The following is a 23,249-nucleotide window of genomic DNA, read 5'->3' on the forward strand; positions in this document are numbered from 1 at the left end:
CCTGGTATACTCAAGGCTTGGGGAACATTTGCGTGAAGTTTCCCCTCAATCTGCCCAGCTGTTCTAGAGAAGATTTTTTTTATAGGTTTTAGCCAAACCATGTGACCTATGACATCATATGTGTGAACCTTTTGTTCCTCACAGATGGCCGATCATACTTGTAAAGTTTTGCCTCGATCCATCCAGCCATTTCAGAGAATAAGATTTTTGAAAGTTTAAAAAAACAACAATATGGTGACCAAATCATGTGACCAATGACGTCATCAAAATTTTTTTTCTGTGGACCTATTTATCCCCAGATGACCGACAAAAATGTTAATACTGATCTGATGTGGCGTTCTACATATGCAATTATGTCGTCATAATGAAGGCACTTATGACGTCGTAAAAAACAAACATTCCCCATGAAGAGTACTTGCCGTGTGCCAGAGGTCCAAAATGTTTCCGGTTTTCCTACATGGCTGCCACCCGACGTGACCTATGACATCATACTTATCATTAAAACCTTCTATATGAGTAATCACACCATTGGTGAAAATTTCGTCTCAATCCGACAATCGGTTGCAGAGAAAAACATTCATGTTCTGTGTGGACAAACAAACAAACGAACAGACAGACAGACAAACAAATGGGCCCAAATTAAACGCAATACCCTCTCCTCTGGCGAAGTTAAAATTTCTATAATTCCTAATATTCATCCATATCGATATATGGTTTAACAAATCCACACGACAATTTATTGTACGATCACAAAAATAATCCCTCATTAGTAAATGCACTAATCAATGAGCACGATTTTTAAAATAAAAACGTTGCAGTTTTTGAAATCAGAGCACCTTTCCCCAAGGATGAAACAAAACTTCCTTAAAGGTGCAAAAAAAACTTCCGGGGGATCATGTTATTCTTTATTATTAATATGCGATTGTCATTATTCTGAGATATCCTTGGAGAAATGGCACGATAAGGTGGAACGACGCTCAAGCTGCTGTATATACACCTTGCCAATGCGGGGGGGGGGGGAGGCAATAAAACGGGAATTCCTCCAGATTTTTTTTGCAGTCGAGGCTAAAGCAACATCGGCTAAGCGAGTGTGAAAATAACTCGGAATCCTCTTACTCGCGAGTCGTGATATAATTGAAGGTTCTGAAGCGTCACTCGTGACATCCTCTCCCACCACCACTGGGAATGGCACTACATGGTATACATTTACCAAGATAATTTGCGTCGCACCCCCCACCTTCGGAATTCCTGGTGAGGAGGGCAAATGAAATCGATACAAACTTTCCCTTATGACCCATAGTCCTCTTGGCAAGTTTAATTGGTTGAGAATGCAGAAATAATGATGGAATACATTGACGTCAGACGGACGAATGTCATGATGCCTATATTGTTGTAATTGCTGGGTTTGGGGGTGAGGAACGACCGCCAGATGGAGCAGTTGGGCCGTCTCCCAACGAACACCCGGAATTGAAGGTCGTCACCGGATAACTCCAAAGTCGACGGGTTGCTTAATGGTCCGTGGACGCCAATATTTCAACCGCATAGCGAAGGGTTATTCGTCTTTAGCCAAAATACCTAAGTCACTACACGATTTAAACAACCAGGAGAGCCACACCCTCGGCCGGCTTTTTCCGAACCGAGTTGCTGTTACTGACTCAGATCTGGCGTAATCGAGCGGGAACTACCAAAGCCACGCCAGCCCAAATAACAATTTACGGCACAATCGGCCTCACTATAACTAAAACCCGAACCATGCTAGGCCAATGAGAGAAAGCACAGAAACAAGCTGGTACATTTAACAAGAGGGTTTATTTTACAAATAATAATCAGGGAGACACAGAGCAGGCTTAAACCGACTAAAATGCAATGTACAATAAGCAAGGCACTTATGCAGTTCTACTTATAAGACTGGCCACAGACAGACACACACCCAAAAAGAAATGGAGCCAACTGGCCTTTATTCGGATCCTCCAGCCACGGAGGATAGGCAAGCTGGGGGTTAGAGTTTGGTCGGGTACCTGGCCGCCTCGTGCAGTTTCACCAACCCGCACTTGTGGAGCTCGGAGTCCATGGAAGGGAACGGGGATCAATATTAGTGTGACGACAGATTGACAGGGGCCCCACTGGGCCCCCAAATAACTTGACACCAACTCCGGCTGAAAGCAAAAATGGAAGTGGTTTTGTAGCACATTTTAGGAGTTAGCGAGGTGAATACATTATCTCGTGACGGTTGTACTCACTTTAACATGATTAAGCGGTCTATCTACACCAACAGCACCTCAGAGACATTAATTTTACGTTTCTCAATTTTTTCCTTCATTCCAAAATTACGTTTATCTCATTAATCTTAAAAAAAAAAGAGTATCTTTTGAAGTTTTGTTACAAGTGAGTCACATTTGCAAAACAGCTGGTTAAATGCTGGTCAAAAATGTTCCCCTGCTGACCCCACACGATGGGAATAGTTGGGGTTGTTAAAAGGAGTAATCAAGTAGTAATAGTTTAATACTTATTCGAGAGTCATTGGGAGAAAGAATGCTACTGTTCGATGCCATCACCCACTGGCTTCATAAATTAACTTAAGGGATGTAACATGTCAGCGCCACCACCCTTGTTTGTTCAGCAAGCCACTACCGCAACTGCAAGTTCAGCAAATAAAATGAGGAACCACTTCTTTGACTTCTTTGTTATTGCTTGGTTAGCAGATCATTTTTTAAAATCTCAAGCAACGTCGGCATTTATAAGGAATCAGAAGCGCAACACAACGGACAAAACAGGTGCAGCTTCTTTCAAGGTATCTATTTAAGTTGTTTTTTTTTTGTTTGGAGGATAATACTTGTTTGTGAGGGTGGCAGGTGTAAATTTTTTTAAAAGTTTAAACTGTTTGGGGGAAATACTGGTGATCGACATTAAATGTTCCTTGGAAATTTTTATTTCCTTCTTGATGTCTTCACTTGGTCCAGTTATATGCGTTGATTACAGTTTCAGAAATCTTCTTAAATAATCTACTTTGCTGCGAGTCATAGACAGAAACTTCTTGAGAAGTGAACCGAGAGGCAGGGTAGGATACTCAACAACATGTCCTTTCATTAACAAGTCTGCTGTGTTACCATAACTCGATTCCTGTCTGACAGAATGGTGCAGATGTAGTGTAGTTATCTTTGAGCTGTCCAGTTTCGGTGAGATTCCCAACCCGACTATTATAACCGTCATGATAGTGCTTTGCATCACAAATTGTGCCATGACTCGGATTGACAGTCCGGGTGTCCCGTCTGGAAGCATTAGTTTGTGGACGTTAGTGTCTCTTGCGAAGAGTAGATGAGTTATCACCGGCGCACCCCTGAACAAATTGAAAGTACGGGTAACAAGTAGTCTTGGATTCGTCCCAGATAGGAAGGCGTAATCGAATCCGTGTTGAACCAATGCTGGACAGTTGCATCGACTAAACGTTGAATATGTGATTGTCTCCACCATTGAAAAAGGTGATGCTGAGCATGTTCCTGTGTGGACAGCAACACTCGAAGCAAATTGATGCGTCTTGGTGTTCACCTGTCACATTTGTATGGCAAGTTTCGGATACCTCGAGAAAAGTAAAAAAAAAGAAGTAATGATTCCATCACTCTGCGTGTGCTTGTGTTTTCAACCAGATGGGGACACACAGGACTCTGGTATTAATTGCCGTTGCCTACTTATTTGGGTCCACATTACCTGCCGGTTGCTCAGCGAACAACTGTCCCTCGCCTTGTACGTGCACCTGGTCAAAAGTCGATTGCAGCAGCAAATCTCAAGCATCCCTTCCTGACACATTGCCTCGGTACATGACCGACCTGATGCTGAACAACAATACTTTGAAAAACATTCCGCCAGGTACATTTGACATCTTTGATCATTTGGAACACCTGGAGCTGAATGACAACCCCTGGCACTGTGACTGCAACATCGCGTACATGAGGTCATGGATGATAAAGAACGAAAACAGAGAGCAATTCAAACGCGTCAAGTGTTCGAGTCCGGAGCCACTCAGGGGTCGAGTTATTATGTATCTCCAGCCCGAAGAGTTGTCGGCGTACTGCGAATTGTTCAACTGCAAGTACCTGAATATGTCGCAAGGAAGTTTGTACTTCACAGTCATCTTTCATGGGAGTCTAATCATGACGGTTGCTTACTTGTTCCGCAAAAGGGTGTGAGATGGTGCCATGTACTGGAAGGCTTCACTTTCACCAATATAATAATATTTGTCTGTTTTTTTTGTAAAGGCTTAACGTTTCAATCTCAGGTCATTTTAATGAACGAACTTCTTGTACTCACCTTTAAGAATTGTCGCTTTGTGGCTCGAAGTGGATTTATATACATACGATAATATCAATTGTATTCACCCCCAACAATTGCCTCGTTGAATGGAAATGGATTTGAGAATGAGGAATTATTATTTTAAGTTTGAGTACCCTTTCGATGAACTCTTACCAAATGCTTGTATGAGTTTAAAAATAAAACTTTGCAAACGCTTTACCTTCGTTTGTGACGTGATAATTAAACGCAACAAGATAAATGGGCGACGTTGAATTTCCTTATTTTCAAAGGAATAAGGATGCATGTGTTTTAATTGTGCCTGGTTACCTCCACCACCGAAGGTGAAGGTGGTTACGTTTCCACCCCTTTCTGCTTGTCTGTCTGTCTGTTTGTTTGTGTGCAGGATATCTTAAAAAGTTGTCGACGGATCCTGATGAAATTTTGTGGACAGGGTGGGTGTGTGACAAGGACGAACTGATTCAATTTTGGTGAAGATCCGGATCCGACTACTAGAATTTTTTTCAGTGATTCTTCACCATTGAGAGATCAGGCTAAACTGATATATAGCATGATATCTCAAAAGTTGTTGCCAGATTCAGACGAAACTTGGTGCATATGTTGGGTGTGTGACAAGGAAGAATTGATTTAAGTTTGGTGAAAATCTGCATACGATAATTATTTAATTTTAAGTGATTCTTCACCATTGATTGGACCAAAAGCGATATATAGCATATTTCGAAAATGGATTGGACCCGATATGTTCTCGTGGATCGGGCATTGCGTGGCGGAGGTATGCACTCTACCGAGTGCCCTCTGGTATATTTATAGAAGAGTCCTTCCAAACCAATGATCTATTTTTGGGAGACCAATTAGGAAAATAATATAGTAATTAACTGCTTCAAAGTGAAAATGGACATCATTTACATTTTCTTTTATGACAAAGTTGATGCTTATACCAAGTTACTATTCTTGTCCCTGTGATTTATATGACAATTTAAAGTCTCGATGGAATAAAAATGATCATATTCCATATAAAAGTGTCTTCCTGAAACGAGTTCTACTTTTCTGAAAATTCATTTCCCCTTCTCCTTTTGTTATGTAGTGTTTTGATCTGTTTTTTGTTCCAGTTCTTCCACAAGCCTGACGATTAAAAAAAAAAACAAAATAAAGAAATCTGGCGAACTAAAATCTGGGTTCAAGGTGGCCATAATGACTTGGGCTACTCTTTGGTGACCTTGTAGTGTCCAAGTTCGTTCGTGCTGTATCGTGAAGTGTGACTCGTAGCACCATCTTGCTGAAACCATCCTTGGTTGATTTAATCTTCCATAAAGTGCCCAAGAAACTTGTGGATTATGTTGATGTAACATTCTGAGTTTACCGTTTCTGAGAAGAAAATTGGGCCAATAATTTTTTGCCGACTTACAGCACAACAAACAACAATTGATTGCAGAATGCAATGGGCTTTTATGTATTGCAAAATGTTGTTCACTTAACCATAAACGAGTTTCACGGAAAATCATGTGATACCTGATAACTCTCAGTATATCATATTACATCTTTCTTTATGAACAAACACACACAGTACGTGGCAGACATTAACAATTTTTCAGGAATCGGCATTTGGAGTCAGTGTGATTACCATACATACTGCATACACCCCAAAAACCTTGCGTTGCCCTCCCTGAAAAACGTTTTCAACAATAATATAGACGTTTCAGGGCCATGTTCACAAACATTAATCTCTAAAAACAGCGTGTGAAGAGGAAAAAAAAAATTGACTCAGAAAATTAGAAAACACGTTAATGCGGCAAACGGCTCCGGGCGACTGAGCACGAGCCACTCGCTCTGAATAGCGTGGTGCGGTAAGTGTCCACAGTGAATGAACGATTCGCTAAGAATGACATTGCGCGGTACCGCGATCAACTGTCGGGCACTCGGCAAGTGGCTTAAGCACATAAGCAAGCACTCCAATCAAATGGTTGATAAGGAATAGCTGGCCATGGTGTGGCTGCATACCATATAGGATCCCTTTAACTTTAAAGTCAAAGTCAGTCTTCACACGCCCATATCAATTAAAGCAATAAAATGAGGTCAGTCAAATGACTTTATCCACAAGAGTTGCTGTTTAACCTAGAACAACCCTGGAGACATCACAAAGTTTAATCACCCATCAAATAAACTTTGCAGATAATCCGCCACGTTGCCTGCTCACCTGTGTGCACGAGGTGGTACCACGCGTTGCGTGGTACATCGGTTCGCGGTCCACGCAAACATTATAACTTTATTTTAAAATGTCCGTTTTTCACCAGATTTGCTTCGACTCCCTAGAGAGCACCTCGTGAAACCTTCAAAAATATAGACAGATATGGCAGACGCTTTGGGTAAGCAGTCCATCTGAGGGACAGGATGTCAATAGTGAATGCATTAAATCATACAACTCAATGAAGCTGGTAAATTTTGGAACTTTCCTAAATCTATTGTTTCACTCAATATAATTCTCCAAACAGTAGAAAAAGTTTAATGCTTTGTAAATTTCACATTTTCTTGTGTATACATGGAGGGACATAGTCTTGCTTCCTTAACCCTGCGTTAGTACCCTGGGGTGTTTGGAAACCCCAATTTTTAAAAATGTCCTGTTTTCTATAGATGTGCGCACTAATATCCATTTTCTCCGTAGTAGCTTCACGATTCTGTTTTTTTTTCTTCACGATTCTTCACTCAAAATTTTTCATGGTCCTGTGGGAACTCTTGTGAGAGGTAGATGTCATTTCTCAGTGGGCAGAGAGACAATACCTCAGGGTACTAACAAGGTACTGAAAAAATAAAACTGAAATTCCTAAGGAATTCTTAGAGACAAAGAACAGATGTAATTATGACAGCATATTATGTTTCACAGACAAAATGACACTAGTTTCATACATCCCACAGAGGAAGAAGGAGAACAATGTTCTTGTCAGCAGCATACACTATGATGACAAAATTGACCCAAATTCTGGAGGTAAGAATAAACCATAAATTCTCAAAAAGAAGGTTCCCTGCATGCCCAATGCCCCCACAACGCCACTCGTCACAGGGGGCAAAGAGATGTACATTCTGTCCCAGGTCACGCGATCATAAAGTGTAACCAGTGTGGTAAACATGCGTGTAAAGAACACAGCAAGTTGACTGTCAGTTGCATTGAGTGCCAAAATAAATATATCAGGTGATGAAAGTGAGTGATGAGGATGTTTCTGCTGTAGCTAATGAGTTTTGATAAATTTTGTTTTCTATTATTGTCTTGATGTATTTATGTACTATGAAATCAAACTGAAATATAATTATATGTATAATCCTGCATACGTTCACTAAATAAATGAGTTGAACTTCATGCTTCATTTAAAAAATTTAAAAGTTGGGGTGCTCAAACACCCCAGGGTACTAACGCCGTAAAAAAAAACCATGGTACTAACGCAGGGTTAACAACCAACATTGTTCAGGTCTTTTTGGAACACCCTGTACATAGTTATAATGGGGAGGTTGTGGTACCAGGGAAAATATTTTGGTCATCCTAACTTATCTTAACCTTCAAAAGTACATCTTATAGACAAAAATTAAACAAGTCATGGGTCCACCCAATCCTTGACCACTTTGTGGAATGTTGGTCAAGGCCCTCAGTTTTGTTTTCCCCTCACTTTTTCACCTTTATTCACTTTTAAATTTGTTTTCTCTGCAACCACTTGACCAAACTTTCAGCATCGGAGCACCGATCAATGGAGAATCTTTTACCATAGTTACATAATTAGTAGATGGCTAATGCAGCCAGCGTTCCAAAAAGTCCTTTGGAGGCATGGGTTGCAGGGTATTTTACGTTTCAGGAATAAACGGTCTCGACCTTGCTGGCCTGAACAAATAGGTACATAGCATTCTTGAAATAACGTATATACACAAATAGACAACTTACTGGTGAGGGTTAAGACTGGAGAGATTTGAAGGAAGAAGAGATTGGCACCACCGTGCTTCGGCGGAACGTCTGAGTCAGGTAAACATTGTGCTGGCACTCCCTCACACCCGGCACCCAAATGGTGTTCGAGCAGTCACCATACCAGACGTGGGGTGCTCTCTGTGCAGACAATAAATCGGCCCGAACCCAATCTGTCCTTTAGAATACGATTAATAACTGAAGATATTTGCGATGAGGGCAACTCGAATCACTGAGACCAAGCAACTTCATGTGTGTATCTAATAAGCAAACGGGGATGGAGAACAAAGGACACAGAAGCATTTATTTACACAATGATACGCACCCGGGTATCGGAAGAACATAAGTACACTGTACCTAAAAAATTTTAACGTTATAATCGGACTAGCGAGACTTAAATTGACTGTCCCATAATGTGTGAACGACGTTCTATCAAAACGAAGCAAATAGGCTCGACATAAATCAGTGACTTACTGTATATTACTTTCCATTCTGCATTCGGAATATAAATATTTTAATGCAAGTTAAAGCTGCTGGACCATGGAATGAAAGTGGAAGAGAGAGTCATGAATAAATTGATGAGAGTGTTATTATATATGAAATGCAATTTGGTTTCATGCCAGGAAGACACAATGGAGGTAATATTTATCGTAAGGCAATTACAGGAAAAATATCTGGGAAAGAAGAGACAACTGTACTTTATATTTGTGGATTTGGAGAAGGCGTTCGATAGGGTTCCTCGGGAAGTGGTGCAATGGTTCATGAGAAAGTTACATGTGGAGGATTGGTTAGTTAGGGCAGGATTACGATTTTGCAGGCCCCCAATGATAATTAATGTAGGCCCTGGCTTCAGACACTGTGAGACCCCCAATGATAATTAATAATGATAACAAAAGCACACAAATCAAATTTTAGATTCTTGTGCAAGTGTAACACAACAAAAAGAGAAGAGACATTGTGATATTTTCAACTAAAATAAGTTTTTGAAATATTAAATTTATTTGACAAGGCTAAACAAAATTAAAATTCAAACATTTGCTTTGCGTAATTTCTTGGTAACAAATTTCTCCAAAACATCAGCAAATTGTAAATTTTTGAGAACATCATTTTCAAGTGCCATGACAGCTAGTCTGTTCAGTCGTTCGTGTCATTGTTGACCTGAGTACATTCTTTATACGTTTCAGCCTGGAGACACTTCTCTCTCCAGTGACATTAGTTATCATTAAACACAAGTAAATCTGTAGTGCTATTTCAACATTAGGCAATGAAGTTGTTAATCCATTTTTTAGCACAAAGGTGTAGATATCAGAAGCTTGCGGTGTTTCATGCTTGTCCCTGAATTCATCAAATTGCCCAACAAAGTTTTTAAAGTGAACAATTTCTGGCACAAATTCAGGCTCGATGTCATCTGAGTAAATCTTCTGAAACTTGGCTGCTGTTGTTGAAATGTCTGCATCGTTCATTGTTGGAAATTCGACCAGGAAACCAAACAATGAATGAACATTTTTATATGCTTCAATGCAATGAGAAAGCTTAGCATAACTTATCTATGATGGGTAGATACGTTTCCACCTTAAACTTCTGGCTTCCTCGCAAAGCACCATCTTCAGCATTCCAATCATTGATTTGTTTTCTTCTCCTATGCTCTCGTTTTTGTTCATCGTAGTATTCCGTATTTTCTACTTTGTTTTTTGCTTTATTTTCAAACGCTTCAAACTGATTCCGCAGTGACATAAAAAAAACAAACTCTAGTAGTGATGTAAGAAGTTTAATAGCTGATTGAAGCTCCAGTGTTTCATGCTGAAGTGATTTGCTGACTTGATTGAACCTCTCTAGTATGACAGGCCAGAAGCTAGCGGAGGCCCCTGGGCTGCAGCCTATAAAGACCATGCTTTAATCCGGCACTGAGTTAGGGTAGTCATGGCGATGTATGGTGGCCCAAAAACCTCTGTGAGGATAAACGGAGTGCAGAGTGAGGATTTTGAAGTGAAAGTGGGTGTTCAGAGTTCAGTCTTGAGTCCAATCCTGTTCATCATGGTTCTTGAGGCTATAATCACAGGAATTTAGAGGAGCCTCACCTTGGGAACTCCTGTATGTTGATGATCTAGTGTTGATAATGTGGAAGAAGTAATGGGTTAATATACAGTATAGAATGAGGGTATGGAGGACAGAGGACTGAAAGTGAATACAGGGAAAACAAAAGTACTGATTAGTGCTGTGGGAGAAGGAAGTGTGGGAGAAGAAAAAAAAAAAACACAAGAGGGAGGTGGCCTTGTGCTGTCTTTAGAAAAGGTGTGGGTAGCAATTCAATATTGTGTAAATCCTGCAATTGCTGGGCACACAAGAGGTGTTGGTGACATCAGAGGCAGACTGCAGGTGGTTCCCGACTACAAATGTGCTGTTTGCACAGGTAAGCAAGTGGCTCTAGTTAGAGCAGAAAGGTTACTTTATGGGGATATATCCCTGGAATGCGTAGATAAATTCTGTTACCTTGGTGATATAATTAGTGCAGGTGTTGGTGTAGAAGCAGCAGTGATGGCAAGAATTAGAAGTGGCTGGAAGAAGTTTAGGGAGGCATTATCCCTATTGACATTAAGAGGAGCCTCTCTCCGATTAAAGGGAAAACTTTATGCAGCTTGCATTATAAGCATGGGTGATCAAAAAGGATGAACGGAGGTGTGAATGAAATGAAATGAGAATGGTGAGGTGGATGTGTAATGTGACACTGAAGGATAGGAAACCAAATGTGGAATTAAGAGATGGGTTAGGGATATAAAGTATGAGTGAGGTTATGCGTAGAGGTAGGTTGAGATAGTTTGAACAGGTGGAAAGGATGTGGTGTAGGAGGTGTGTATATATATATATATATATATATATATATATATATATATATATATATATATATATATATATATATATATATATATATATATATATATATATATATATATATATATATATATATATATATATATATATATATATATATACATACATATATATATATATATATATATATATACATATATATATATATATATATATATATATATATTGTTGCGGTTTTCGCGCCCGCAGGCGTGCGACGGCCACGTAACTCGAATCGCGGCACGTCGCCCACCGGACGGACAATCCAGTCGTGACCCTCTCGGACTAACGCCGGGAACCAGTCACGGGTGGACCTTTCGGTCTCACCGCGATCGAGCCAATCAGCCCCCGCGTGGGATAGGGTTGCTCGCCAAATTCGAACTACCTAAGTACCCACGCGGAGGGTAGACCGGGCGATCGCACCTCGCCGCAGGTCGACTTCGGACACGGGCCACTTAAGCGACCCGTTCCGTACTATCAGAATAACCGAGCGGTGTTATCGTCGACCTCGACGGTTCGATTAATTATCGGGCGTATTCAGCCCACTACCAACCCTTTACGTGAAGCAAGATGGGGGTTCAATGGGGAAAAAGACGAAGCGAAGCGGGAAACAGTTCAACAATAAAGCACATTTATTCGCGACGAACGGAAAGCACACAAATACAATTCCACCAAATGCACACAAAAAAGAAAACACAATTCCATTTACACAAAAAGCAAACATAAAAGTGAAAACACAGTGCAGAGCTAATTCCGACTACCGAGCACACGGCAACACTTATACAATTCTACTTCACAGACGGCGCCGACAACACATACCCAAAACCAAGGAAAGAAAATACCCTCAAGAATGAGGTAGGCCTGGGGCCGAGACCTGGTCGGGCCTACCCGTCTGGTGATGAGACGCGGAGCGGCGATGGCCCCGCAACCCGCGGGCCTCGTGGACAGTGCCTGGCAGGGGGTGGGAACGGGGCCCCCTTGGTCGCACTATCTCAGCGCGGGGGGAAACAGGAGGGGGTTGCTGATGCTCGGGGTATAGAGGATCTTTATTATATGCGACGAGCGTCTCCACCTCGGCCAGGTCGCGCTGCCGGCCTCCCAGGGGTGCAGCTCCCTGCACGACGCGAGCACCCCCTCGTCCGCCCTCGCCGCCTCTCCACAGCTCGTCCCCTCCGTTCCGACTTCCACGCACACGACGAGCAGCTCCACCGCCCGCGAAGTCTTGACTCTCTGTTCCGACTCCTTCGCCTCGTTCCGACCTTTACTACTCCTTTGACTGACGAACACCGTCCTTTTATCCCCCCGTAACTTCGCCTTTGACCCCCTCCCTTTGACCTTTCAACTCGCTCCCCATTGGCCCGAGAAAAAGTGGGCGTGAAGGCTTTTTGATCCACAAATTTGCATATATCGATCGCCCTGGGGGCGGGCCACCCGCCCCTCGCTCACCGATTGGACGGCAAAAAGTGGGCGTGTGTCGTTTTGGATCCGTTTTTGAAGCACAAAATCCGTGATTTTGTACACGCTGTTCAACGTGCGCCCCACACGAGTCCAGCATCGGTGCCCATGAGTGGCGCGAGATGACGGTGATGCGATGGTGGCGAGTTGTGACGGTAAAGGTCGTGGCGGTTGTGGTGAAGCGGCGTTGTGGTTGGTGGTTGTTGTGGTTGTGATGGTGGCGATTGGTCCAAAATAAAGATAGTAAAAGAAAAACGGCTATCCTGAAGAGTCGCAGCACGTATAAATGACATGTATTCCCACTAGACAACGGGTTTGGGCCTAACTACACATGCACTTACCGAGATACCTCACCTAAGGGACCTGAATGGTGGTTTGCGAATCTGGTAACCACAACAATATATATATATATATATATATATATATATATATATATATATATATATATATATATATATATATATTAATGTGAATGGAAGGAGAGGGAGAGGCCATTCAAGGAAAACATGGGATGTGTTGCTGAGAGATGATGTTAAGAGTTAAAGGCCAAACAAAATGGCTAGCAAGGGATTGTGCAGCCTGGAAAGCAGCCATTAGGTGAATCACAGCTTACAAGCACGGAACCGGCCGTAAAACGATGATTGTGATGATGAAGTGGTTTGATTTCAGTTCAGTAGAATCACTTTCAAAACATGGATGGACAGACATGTAAGCAAGGTCCTCCCCTCTACTCACAGAAGGGGACTCCCAACATCGTGGCCTGGAAAAGTATTCACCCACTAACTATAATGGCACATTTGATAAATTACGAATTACTAGCAGAGTACCAACTCTACAGGCAATCTTGTTCCAAGCAAGCAAAACTTCTTTCTGACGCAAACCTTTATTTGGGTGGTGTATAGGCAAAACAAAAAACCAAACCCCCCCCCCCCCCCCAGGGAACGTGCGTGAAGCAAAAACATACCAACTGCATATAATTCAAAATACCTCACTGTACAGAAAAACATTGGGACAAGAATACTGAACTGTAAATGGTGGAATCTTGTAATACCCTCCCCCACCTGGAAGTGGACCGACATGATACACATTTACAGAGAATTTCCATCACCCCCATGACCACCGGCAAAGATAAAAACACACATATATATATATATATATATATATATATATATATATATATATATATATATATATATATATATATTTTTTTTTTTGGTCATGCTAATCCTATGTAGCAAGCAAGTATGGATGTAATTAGGCCAGAACTGCAAGAGGAGTAGCGACAAATAAACAAACCGCAGTCCGTGAATTATAGTAAGATGTGGAAACAATTTTTCCAAATAAACTTTTTTTATTCATAACTGAAGAGATCAAACTAAACACTGTTAGAGTTGAAGGAGGTTACATGTCAGGAATACCTACAAACAACATGTACAAATCAAAATTCACTGGTTTTAAAAGTATTCACCTCTTAGGTCAGTACTTGGTGGAAGCACCTTTTGCAGCAATGACTGTGATGAGTCTTTTTGGGTCGGTCTCCACCAGCTTTGCACAGCGAGATGATGAAATCTTTGTCCATTCCTCACGTGAAGATTTCTCTAGTTCTGCCAAGTTTGATGGGGATCGTCGATGGACAGCTATCTTCAAATCTCGACATAAATGTTAAATTGGGTTCAAGTCAGGACTTTGACTGGGACACTCAAGAACATTCATTTTCTTCTTATTCAGCCACTGCAGTGTGACTTTAACTTTGTGCTTCAAATCATTGTCCTGCTGAAATGTAAATCTCCTCCCCAGTTTCAGATTAATGGCCGAGCAGGTTTTCATCAAGGATTCGACTGTATTTTGCACTGTCCATTGTACCTTCTATCCTGCCAAGTTTGCCTGTCCCTGCTGATGAAAAGCAACTCCATAACGTGATGCTGCCACCAGCATGCCTGACGGTAGGAATGGTCTTGACTGAGTGATGTGCAGTGTTCGGCTTGCGCCAGACATAACACTTTGAACTTTCAATTCAAAAAAGTTCAATTTTTGACTCGTCTGACCACAAAACGTTTCTCCACATGCCTGTAGTATCATAAAGATGCTTTTTCGCAAACTCCATACGAGCTTTTAGATGAGTCTTTTTCAGTAATGGCTTATTTCTTGCCACCTGTCCATGCAGCTCAGCTTTGTGAAGGGAACAGAATGTTGTTGATTGATGAACACTGGCCCCTATCTCGGACATAGAGCCTGACAGATCTTTCAAAATCATTGTGGATTTACAGTGACATCCTGAACCAGTTTCTTGCTTGCCCGGATGCCAAGTTTGGATGGGTGACCTGATCTGGGTCGAGTCTGGGTGGTATGATATGTCTTCCACTTCTTCATGATTGATTTCACCGTACTGAAAGGGATAATGAGTGACTGAAATATTCTTATAACCCTCTCCTGAACGGTGCTACTCCACCACAATTTTTCTGACTTCTTTGGAAAGCTCCTTGGTCTTCATGTTTGCCTTGTTGGGCGACTCAGTGAGTTCACCATAAAACTCCTTATTTAAGTGGGAGAGTTAAATTTTTAAGTTAAACCACCGATTACATGCAGGTGAAACCTATTACACTTATTTTGTAACCTTTCAAACACATAATTTACTCCTGAAATGATTTGGGTTAATTAAGAAAAGGGTTTGAATACTTATGATACTGAGATTCCTCTGATTTTCTCTGTTAATCGAACTTATTCACACTTTATCTGCATTTTTAGCTTTATCACTTTGGAGTAGTTTGTGAAGACTCTATATATTAAGATGGATTGGAAAGTATCATGAAATAAGCTCAGGTGGTATCATCATGTGAAAACTTTGGGGGAAGGGGGTGAATACTTTTGCAGGCCACTGTACGACGGTCGATCAGTCAAATTGCCATTATTTCTTGTAAGTTCAATTGTGCAATGTAGTCAAAGATTCACTTTGCTCAAGCCATTAACGCAATATGATATCAAAATTCAGAAGTAATTCATTATTGTAGGGTTTACTTTCCCCTGTAATCGCAAAATTCTGCGCCCGCTCGGTGCCGTGCTGCGATCCAAACCAGTTGTCACACAATTGTGTTTACATTCCATTTTTCACTGGCATGAAACCTCCTCCCCAAGATGGTTTAGTTTATTCCTGTACTGAATAGTTGAGTTGGTGTAATCAAATGAAAGACCAAATCCTGCATTGGAATCATCAGAGGGAATCTGAAAAAGCAAAGATGCAGTCATGACGAGGAACCGAGAGAGGATTCAGGTTTCAGCTGCTACTCCTCAAGCCTTAAAACCATCCAACACAGCCAAGTGAGCCTTGTAAAAAATTTTTTTTTGCAAGAATTCACTTCTCCACAGACAGATAGATAAATAAAGTGAAAAATTAAGAGCAAAAGGGATAAAGTTTTTAAGCAATGTGAAGGACAGCATTGGTTTAAATAAATGGTATCCAGAAGTCTTTTTTCTATATACAAAGCTCATGGAGGAGCGGGAACACACAGAACGGTTGAGGACGTAACAGAACAAAAATAACAGTAGAAAGGGGGGGGGGTGGGGGGACACACACCAACAACAGAGTTGAGGGACAAAATAGAGGGAGACTTAGATAAATAATGGATGTGGGGAATCCAAAGACCAAAGGGAGAGGACACAGGGGGGGGGGGGTGAATAGCATGGATGCAGTTGCAAACTCTGTCACAGAAATGGAAAGAAAAACTGGAAACCCAGAAAGAGGTGGGATTGGTGGGGGTTAATGGGAGTCGAAAAGATCATGGTCGTGGATGGGAGGTGGTGACCTGAGATGGTGGTGAACAGCTGTCCTGAATCTCTGGAGGGAAGGGTGAGATTGAAGAAAGCAAATCGACGTGGAAAGAGCTACTGCACCGAAAAACAGAATCATTTCGCTGATTAAACGTAGCTCTGGTGTTCTTGATGATGGAAGTTCACGATTTAACCGCAACAGGTGGCCTGCAATGGAATTCATCCTCTGACATCATGCATTGATTAGTTGGTAAAGAAACAATATAACTTTTGAAAACCACAGTATTATTTTCCCAAGAATTTGGAAATTGACAAGTTTGGCTGTTAATACAAAAACAACATCCGTGAGCTTTGGAAGAGAGGCAGCAATCACGCACATTTTTCTGTAGTTTTAGTTCAGAAGGAAGACGGCTCACAACAATCATTAATCATTGCAGATCATCTAGCTGGTTGTCGATAATCACTGAACACAGTGAAAGAGCACCATCTCCGCCCCCCCTACTTTAAACCCAACTTCTACCATTATGAAATAAACTTGGCCTATACATTTAACAGTTCCTCGAGGTATAGACGCCATGATGCCAAATGGTCTGTGCCTCATTGGTATGAGGATTACAAGCGCCTGAACTCACGTGAGTTGGCCCATCACCAGTAAATGGTAAATTTTAATTCACGTGCATTGGTTCTCTTGCAAATAAAAAGTGGGACGTGAACCACTGCACATACCCTTTATTGTGCAATGTCTGCATGAATTATACAATGGCAAACCAGATATACAACACATCACAGCCAAAGCTCACAGCACAGAACAAGTATTGCGTGTGGGAAATAATTAGCTGATTGCAATTTTAGACAATGGACTATATTTGGAGGTCAGCATCCAGTAATAGCAGCACAATTGTTCCAAATAGATTCCCAGAGCTTATCACAACATTGTGTAACTTCATCCAAGTTTAAAAAGGTCTGTTCTAGTCTATGTGCAATTGTACAATTTATAAGGGTAGACTTTGGACAAACTAAGAGCCATGCCTGCTGCACCACCACAAAGTTGCCGATTCACCAAGCCCTACAATTGTTGTTCAAAGTCGAGCACGACATCAATGGACGCCATAACTCAACAACACAATTTAATTTTCTCATTGCACAACCAGTAATTTCATCACCTCCGATTCTACACGCCATGCTGAACACAGCAGGCCCGACTCCAACCAGCACACAGCATAAATGTTGATGCATATTATTAATACACAGCATATCTTAAAGCAAATTGCATCAACTCGGCAACACCAAGCTGTGCCTTCAAGTCGCAATCAACTGGGCACAAAACCAGATCGGGGGCCGCAGGCTATCAATATGAAGCATATACAACCAGCCCGGAGAAATATTTCCCAAATCGAAGAACCCTGCTAAGAAGGACCCAGAACAGTTACTCGGCCAATATAGCGCCCTGCAGTGTCATTAAGGCAGTTCAATCCATTATGTACAGTCACATTACACCGAGTTGCTCTGCCATACTGCACAGCTACAACTATATACAATTAACAAAGTGCAAGAACGAGCTCTTTACACCTTACAACTAAATACGGTGAGGTGTTGGCGATTTAACTACAAATCCCTGGAAGTAAAGCTGACCCAGGAGAAATAAAAAATATATATATATGTATATACCATATTTATAAGCAAAATACAAGATGATAAAAGGGAGCAGACTTGCATTTGGAAAAAAATGCATTGGGTGACGAATGTGAAGAATGCCAGAGTAGCAAAAGAGATGGAGAGGGCCCTTTTTTATTTTTCAACAATTTATCTGGAGTATCCTGGTTTATTAAAAATTATTTGAGACTGCAGAACGGGCAAGTAAGGAAGCAAAGGAATGGAAGGGACTGACAAGGAATGGTATCCAGGAAGGAGCAGCTTCAAGCATCCTGGTTTGTGCATTTTCCAATGACAACCTCACGAGTGCGAGACAAGGCAAAGGCTTGCACATCAGCATGTAAACGCTGCACAACTGCAGATGAGAGGTCCCACAGGAGGTGCAGGGAGACTTCCGGCCCTGGAGTGATACAAACTGCCCGGTTAGCTATCCAACAATGCCGAGAACTCAAGCGGTCGCCCTCCGTCACTTGGGATTAGGTACCGGTAACACGCTTTGCAGACACGTGCAGGATCGTACAGTTGCTGAGAAGGGACGGGAACCTTCTGACTGCAACAGTTCCAGCAGAAGACATTTCCACAGTTTCTGCAGTGATGCTTCCGGTTCACGGTCCAGAACTTGCTGTCACAGCTGAAGCAGCTGTTGGCCACATGGTCTGGCACCCAACGTGTTACCTGCTCGCAAGACGGCACCAAAACGCAAGGACATAAGTGTTTAAACAATACAATGAGCAATGACCATCGAGTTTTCATTTGACTTTAACTACAACAGTATTTTGATTCTGATGCACCATACTCTGTAACAGAGAGTCAGTGCTGCCAAAGCAATTTATTGGCAAGGATTATGTTGGGTGTTTGCCGTTGCCTTCCCAGCAGCATTATGGCAGGAGTTTGTAATTTGTCCATGGTGCCGGTGATATCTCACTGACTCTTCACAAAGGACACCGTGGGCTCTTTAACGTCCAACTAATGCTGGCAGACAGGACGCCCAGTTTAACATCCATGTGTGGGACGGCACACACATTGATGATTGTGAATTGGCCTGTAAAACACCAGGATTGCAGTTTATCGCTGGGTCGAAATTTAATCCCAGGCTAGACAGCTTAGAGGGAGTGCGCGTACCACCTCTCGGCCATCTTGCCAGCTAGTTCTCGACCCGAACTTGGCGAGTTGTGATTCCGAACCAATTCAGAGTCAAGCTGTGTTTGACTGTCAACTCGGAAAAGAACTTGGATATTTTCCTGTCATGTGAAGTGAAGTAATTGTAGTAGTGTATTTTGCAAGTTTACGTGGCAAAAATGTGCACAAATACATGAATCGGATGTGCTATGGAAGTCATGTTGTTTCTCTTTCTGAGTTTCAAGGCAAAATGTTGGTGTAATCTGTCACTGTAACCGTTACCTGTCGAGCTCTGTTAAGCGTGAGCATGGGTCTTACGGCAGAGAGAGGTCTTATGAACCAACTCTGATCAACTCTGGTTGTTGGTTCTAAATGCTCCTTCCTTGTACTTTTATATATTTTTATATCTCTTCAAGAAATATTACTATCTACAATTTTGTGTGCTCCTTTCATGCCCTTCAAAAGGGTTCCTGCTTTAGTAAAATAATAAATGTATTGTTGCGGTTGAGGAAATTCGCAAACCACCATTCAGGTCCTGTAGGTGAGATTCTCTGTAAGTACATGTGTAGTTAGCCCCAAACCCGTTGTTTAGAGGGAATAAATGTGATTCATTCGGGCTGCGACCCTTTAAGATAGCCGTTTTTCTGTTCTATCATTATTTTGAACCAACCACGTCTCAACCGCCATCACACAACAACCACCAACCACAACGCCGCTTCACAACAACAACAACAACGCCAACAGCCACGACCTTTACCTTCACAACTCGCTCCCGCAAACATCGCATCACCGCCATTCCAAACGTCGCCAAGGCCATGGACCAGCACGTTAAACCCTCCACCACCTTCGCCTCTCCTTCTGCGGCCATTCCCGCACCGCTTGTGGGCACCGAGCGTCAGGCTGTCCTGGACTCGTACAGGGCGCGCGCCGAGCCACGGGTACAAAGTGCGGCCTTTCCGAGGAGAAGTCGGATCAGGAATGATACACGCCCACTTCTGATCCGTCCAATCAGCAAGCGCGGGGCGATTTGGCCCCGCCTCCAGGCGCGTCAGAGTAGAATCGATATATGCAAATTCGAGGATCAGGGGAGATTCACGCCCCTTTTTCTCCGTCCAATGGGCGAGCGTGGCTCCACCCCGAGCTCGTTCTGATCCAGAAATTTGCATATGGGTTCTCCTACACCACTATAAAGCGCCGAGCACGGGGCGAATTCAGTCAGTTTTTCGGTCAAGGCGAGTTGGAGAAGAGTTGAGGGTTTTGAGTGGGAGAGAAGGTTGGAGGCAGTGAGTTGGAGTCAGGAAGGTCGAGGCAGTCAAGTCGGGTCTGGAGAGTGGCAGTCTGTCGGGGAGCTGCAGAGAGAGGAAGCCTGGAGCCTGGAGCCCGGTCGAGGTGATTTTCTGCAGTCGGCTGAGGAGAATTGTGGAGGGGACTGGATACCTCGGGTCCGAGGCAAGGAAGACGGCGGTCGGCGACGAGGTCGCAGCGGAGTCGCTCGTCGCGGAACCCAAGCAAGCTAGCTATCCTCTTTCCCCAGAGCATCAACAATTCCCCACTTTTCGTCGCCCGCGCTGAGATAGTGCGAAAAGGGGGCCCCGTTCCCACCCCACTCCAAGCAGTGCCAACGAAACCTGCGAAGGAGCGCGGAGTCGGGGCACCGCCGCCACATTTGCGGCTCATCACAAGACACGGGTAGGATCCACCCGGTCTCGCGGCCCACAGGCCCCGTCTGCCCCCTTGTCTTTGAGCGTGGCTCTTTTCTTTTGCTTTTGAGTGAATGTGTTGTCGGCGCCGTCTGTAAAGTAAAACTGTGTAAGTGTTGCCGTGTGCTCGCGTAGTCGGTAGTAGATCTGCATTGTTGTGTTTTTGTTACATCCGCTTTTGGTGCATAATTGTTGTAATTGTACATGTGTGCTCTCCGTGTGCCGCGGAATAAATGTGCATTATGTTGAACTGTTTTCCCGTTTCGCTTCGTCTTTTCTTTAATTGAATCTCCATCTTGCTTCACGTAAAGGGTTGGTAGTGGGTTTAATACGCCCGATAATTAATCGGAACCATCGAGGTCGACGATAACACCGCTCGGTTATCCCGATAGTACGGAACGGGTCGCTTAAGTGGCCCGTGTCCGGAGTCAACCTGCGGCAAGGTGCGATCGCCCGGTCTACCCTCCGTGTGGGTACTTAGGTAGGTCGAATTTGGCGAACAACCCTATCCCACGCGGGGGGGCCGATTGGCACGATCGTGGTGAGGCCGAAAGGCCCACCCGTGACTAGTTCCCAGCGTTAGTCCGAGAGGGTCACGACAGAATTGTCCGTCCGGTGGGCGACGTGCCGCGATTCGAGTTACGTGGCCGCTCGCACACTGGCGGGCGCGAATTCGCAACAGTATGTTTGATCAGCTGCATGAAGAAACCCCAGGAGCTTTGACTTCTTCAAACTCTTAAAAGAGGCTTTTAAAACAGGCATCCCTGTGATTAAACAAAGAAACTTTTGTTCAAAGTAAATATATGATTAGCTTTCCAACCAAGTAGATTGTTTACGGTAAACACTCGCCATTTGTGGGGAGTTATGTCCCTGAGATTGCCACGAATGGTGAAAATAATTATGGGACTCAGAGTTTAACATCCACCAAGAGCTTATGGGGGGGGGGGGGGAAGGACGAGGTTCCCGGTGCATAAAAATAAATGTAAATGTGCGATTCATAAATGTGTGTAAACGTTTGGGAGTACAAAATTAAAAGATTCAAAAAACCACGAGCCAGCCATCGCCCAATACACCGCAGAACAACGCGGGGCCAACGCAGGCAAGTGCATCCTGAACATTGTTCAAGTCGATCTACATACAGTGTTCAGTGATGGTGCGAATAATGTAGAGCGATCGCCAAGTGGCTTTAGCACTCAAACGAAATGGTTGACAAGGAATGGCTTGATTGGCAAGTGATAGCAATCTCCAAACAGTCATGAAACACACACCCTCCGAGAGACGCCCAAAATATTAAATATGTCTGACTTGCACAAATGAACACTTTTTTTAGAAGTTGGAACTGCTGCTAAGTTCAATTCTGGAGCCTAAATTTTGTACAAGAGATTATTGAGGTTATGGCATGTGCAGAAATGAAATAAAGGCACGGACACTGGCGTTAATAAGCATTACAATGTACCCAACAATTTGTAGCTATGATGAACAGGCATTCGATAATGAGTGAGGAAAGCGAATTTTTATCGTTTAGAAACCGTTGTGGCCTGTTCCAAGTCGAGGCATGCTTGAGCAGGCCAAAAAACATGGCGGCTTCAGACCCCAGCGAGGTAACCCAGGACACGCCTGAAGACCCCAGAGAGCGAAGTTGCCAAGGATTGCCTGATAAAGGATATAATTAAATAAGGCCATTAATTATCTGCAAAAGGGGTGTTTTAATTAACCCAAACACCCAATTTTCACTCATTCACTCATCCCTCAGTATGCATGCAAAGTTTCAGGCTGCAGGTTTTCATGGTTTTGGAGTTATGGAGGAGACAATGACACTGACGCCCACACACACACACATTAGAATGAAAGCAGACCCTTTAGAATGAAGCGTAAAGAGAAACTCTGCTCTTTCTATATATGGAGAGGCAACGAAAATGCATACCAAATTAAAATTGACATTTATTTCATAGCATGTGAAAATAAAACATGCATGATGGACGTGTGTTTTGGGTGTTTGTGTTCGAGTCCAATTCATCACTTGTGTATGGACGCTTGAGTCTGAACACAACCACATGGCAGATCTTGGAAATGATGAGTAGTGGTTCAAAAACAAACAAACAAACAAAACATGCTGCATATGCAACATGTGCATTCATGCCGATGAAAAGCACAGGTTGCCTAAGTTGTGAGGCCATAAATTCAAATGCCACATCCAACACTTTCATGTCCGCCAGTCAACAGTTTCTTGGCTACAGAACCGATACAGAGCCACAAGAACGGTCAGCGACCGTCTTCGTCCTGGTGCACAGCATATGACGTCAGGAAGAGAAGACCGGGACATCGTTGGGTAGGAGACGATGGGCAAACATCACCTTTTCTGATGAATCGAGGTTCAACTTCAGTTTTCCAGATGGACGACTTTGCGTGTACCGTCGGCAAGGACACGATTTGGCTCAGGGCTG

General features: G+C 43.0%; 2 protein-coding genes across 9 annotated transcripts in view; one reads left to right on the plus strand and one right to left on the minus strand.

The window, feature by feature from the left end:
- The first annotated feature begins 2,643 nt into the window (after window positions 1-2,643).
- On the plus strand, window positions 2,644-4,504 carry LOC147028063 (platelet glycoprotein Ib beta chain-like). 2 transcript variants are annotated; one of them, XM_085878064.1, is made up of 2 exons: window positions 2,644-2,791; window positions 3,645-4,504. In XM_085878064.1, exons 1-2 carry the CDS (start codon window positions 2,657-2,659, stop codon window positions 4,182-4,184), a joined length of 675 nt encoding a protein of 224 aa, XP_085734190.1. In that variant the 5' UTR covers window positions 2,644-2,656; the 3' UTR covers window positions 4,185-4,504. The 2 variants fall into 2 exon arrangements, with proteins under 2 accessions (XP_085734190.1, XP_085734191.1); XM_085878065.1 differs by having other exon boundaries at window positions 2,752-2,774.
- The window catches only part of LOC147028064 (phosphatidylinositol-3,5-bisphosphate 3-phosphatase MTMR3-like), a 67,015-nt gene continuing 47,602 nt past the window's right edge, over window positions 3,837-23,249 (minus strand). For 5 of the 7 annotated variants that reach the window (XR_015057399.1, XM_085878043.1, XM_085878041.1 and 2 more), the window contains one exon: window positions 17,048-18,661. Coding sequence is in view for 4 of the 7 variants with exons in the window: in XM_085878043.1 (XP_085734169.1) it covers window positions 18,410-18,661 (252 nt within the window). In the remaining 3 variants the exon portion in view is untranslated. Of the gene's footprint in view, window positions 6,633-8,227; window positions 8,506-17,047; window positions 18,662-23,249 lie in introns of those variants that run through there. The other 2 variants (XR_015057398.1, XR_015057400.1) reach the window with 1 other exon arrangement.

Source organism: Eptatretus burgeri, chromosome 4 (assembly GCF_056783735.1).
Source record: "Eptatretus burgeri isolate ZD-2024b chromosome 4, Ebu_testis_v1, whole genome shotgun sequence".
In the NCBI taxonomy this organism is placed as follows: Eukaryota; Metazoa; Chordata; class Myxini; order Myxiniformes; family Myxinidae; genus Eptatretus; species Eptatretus burgeri.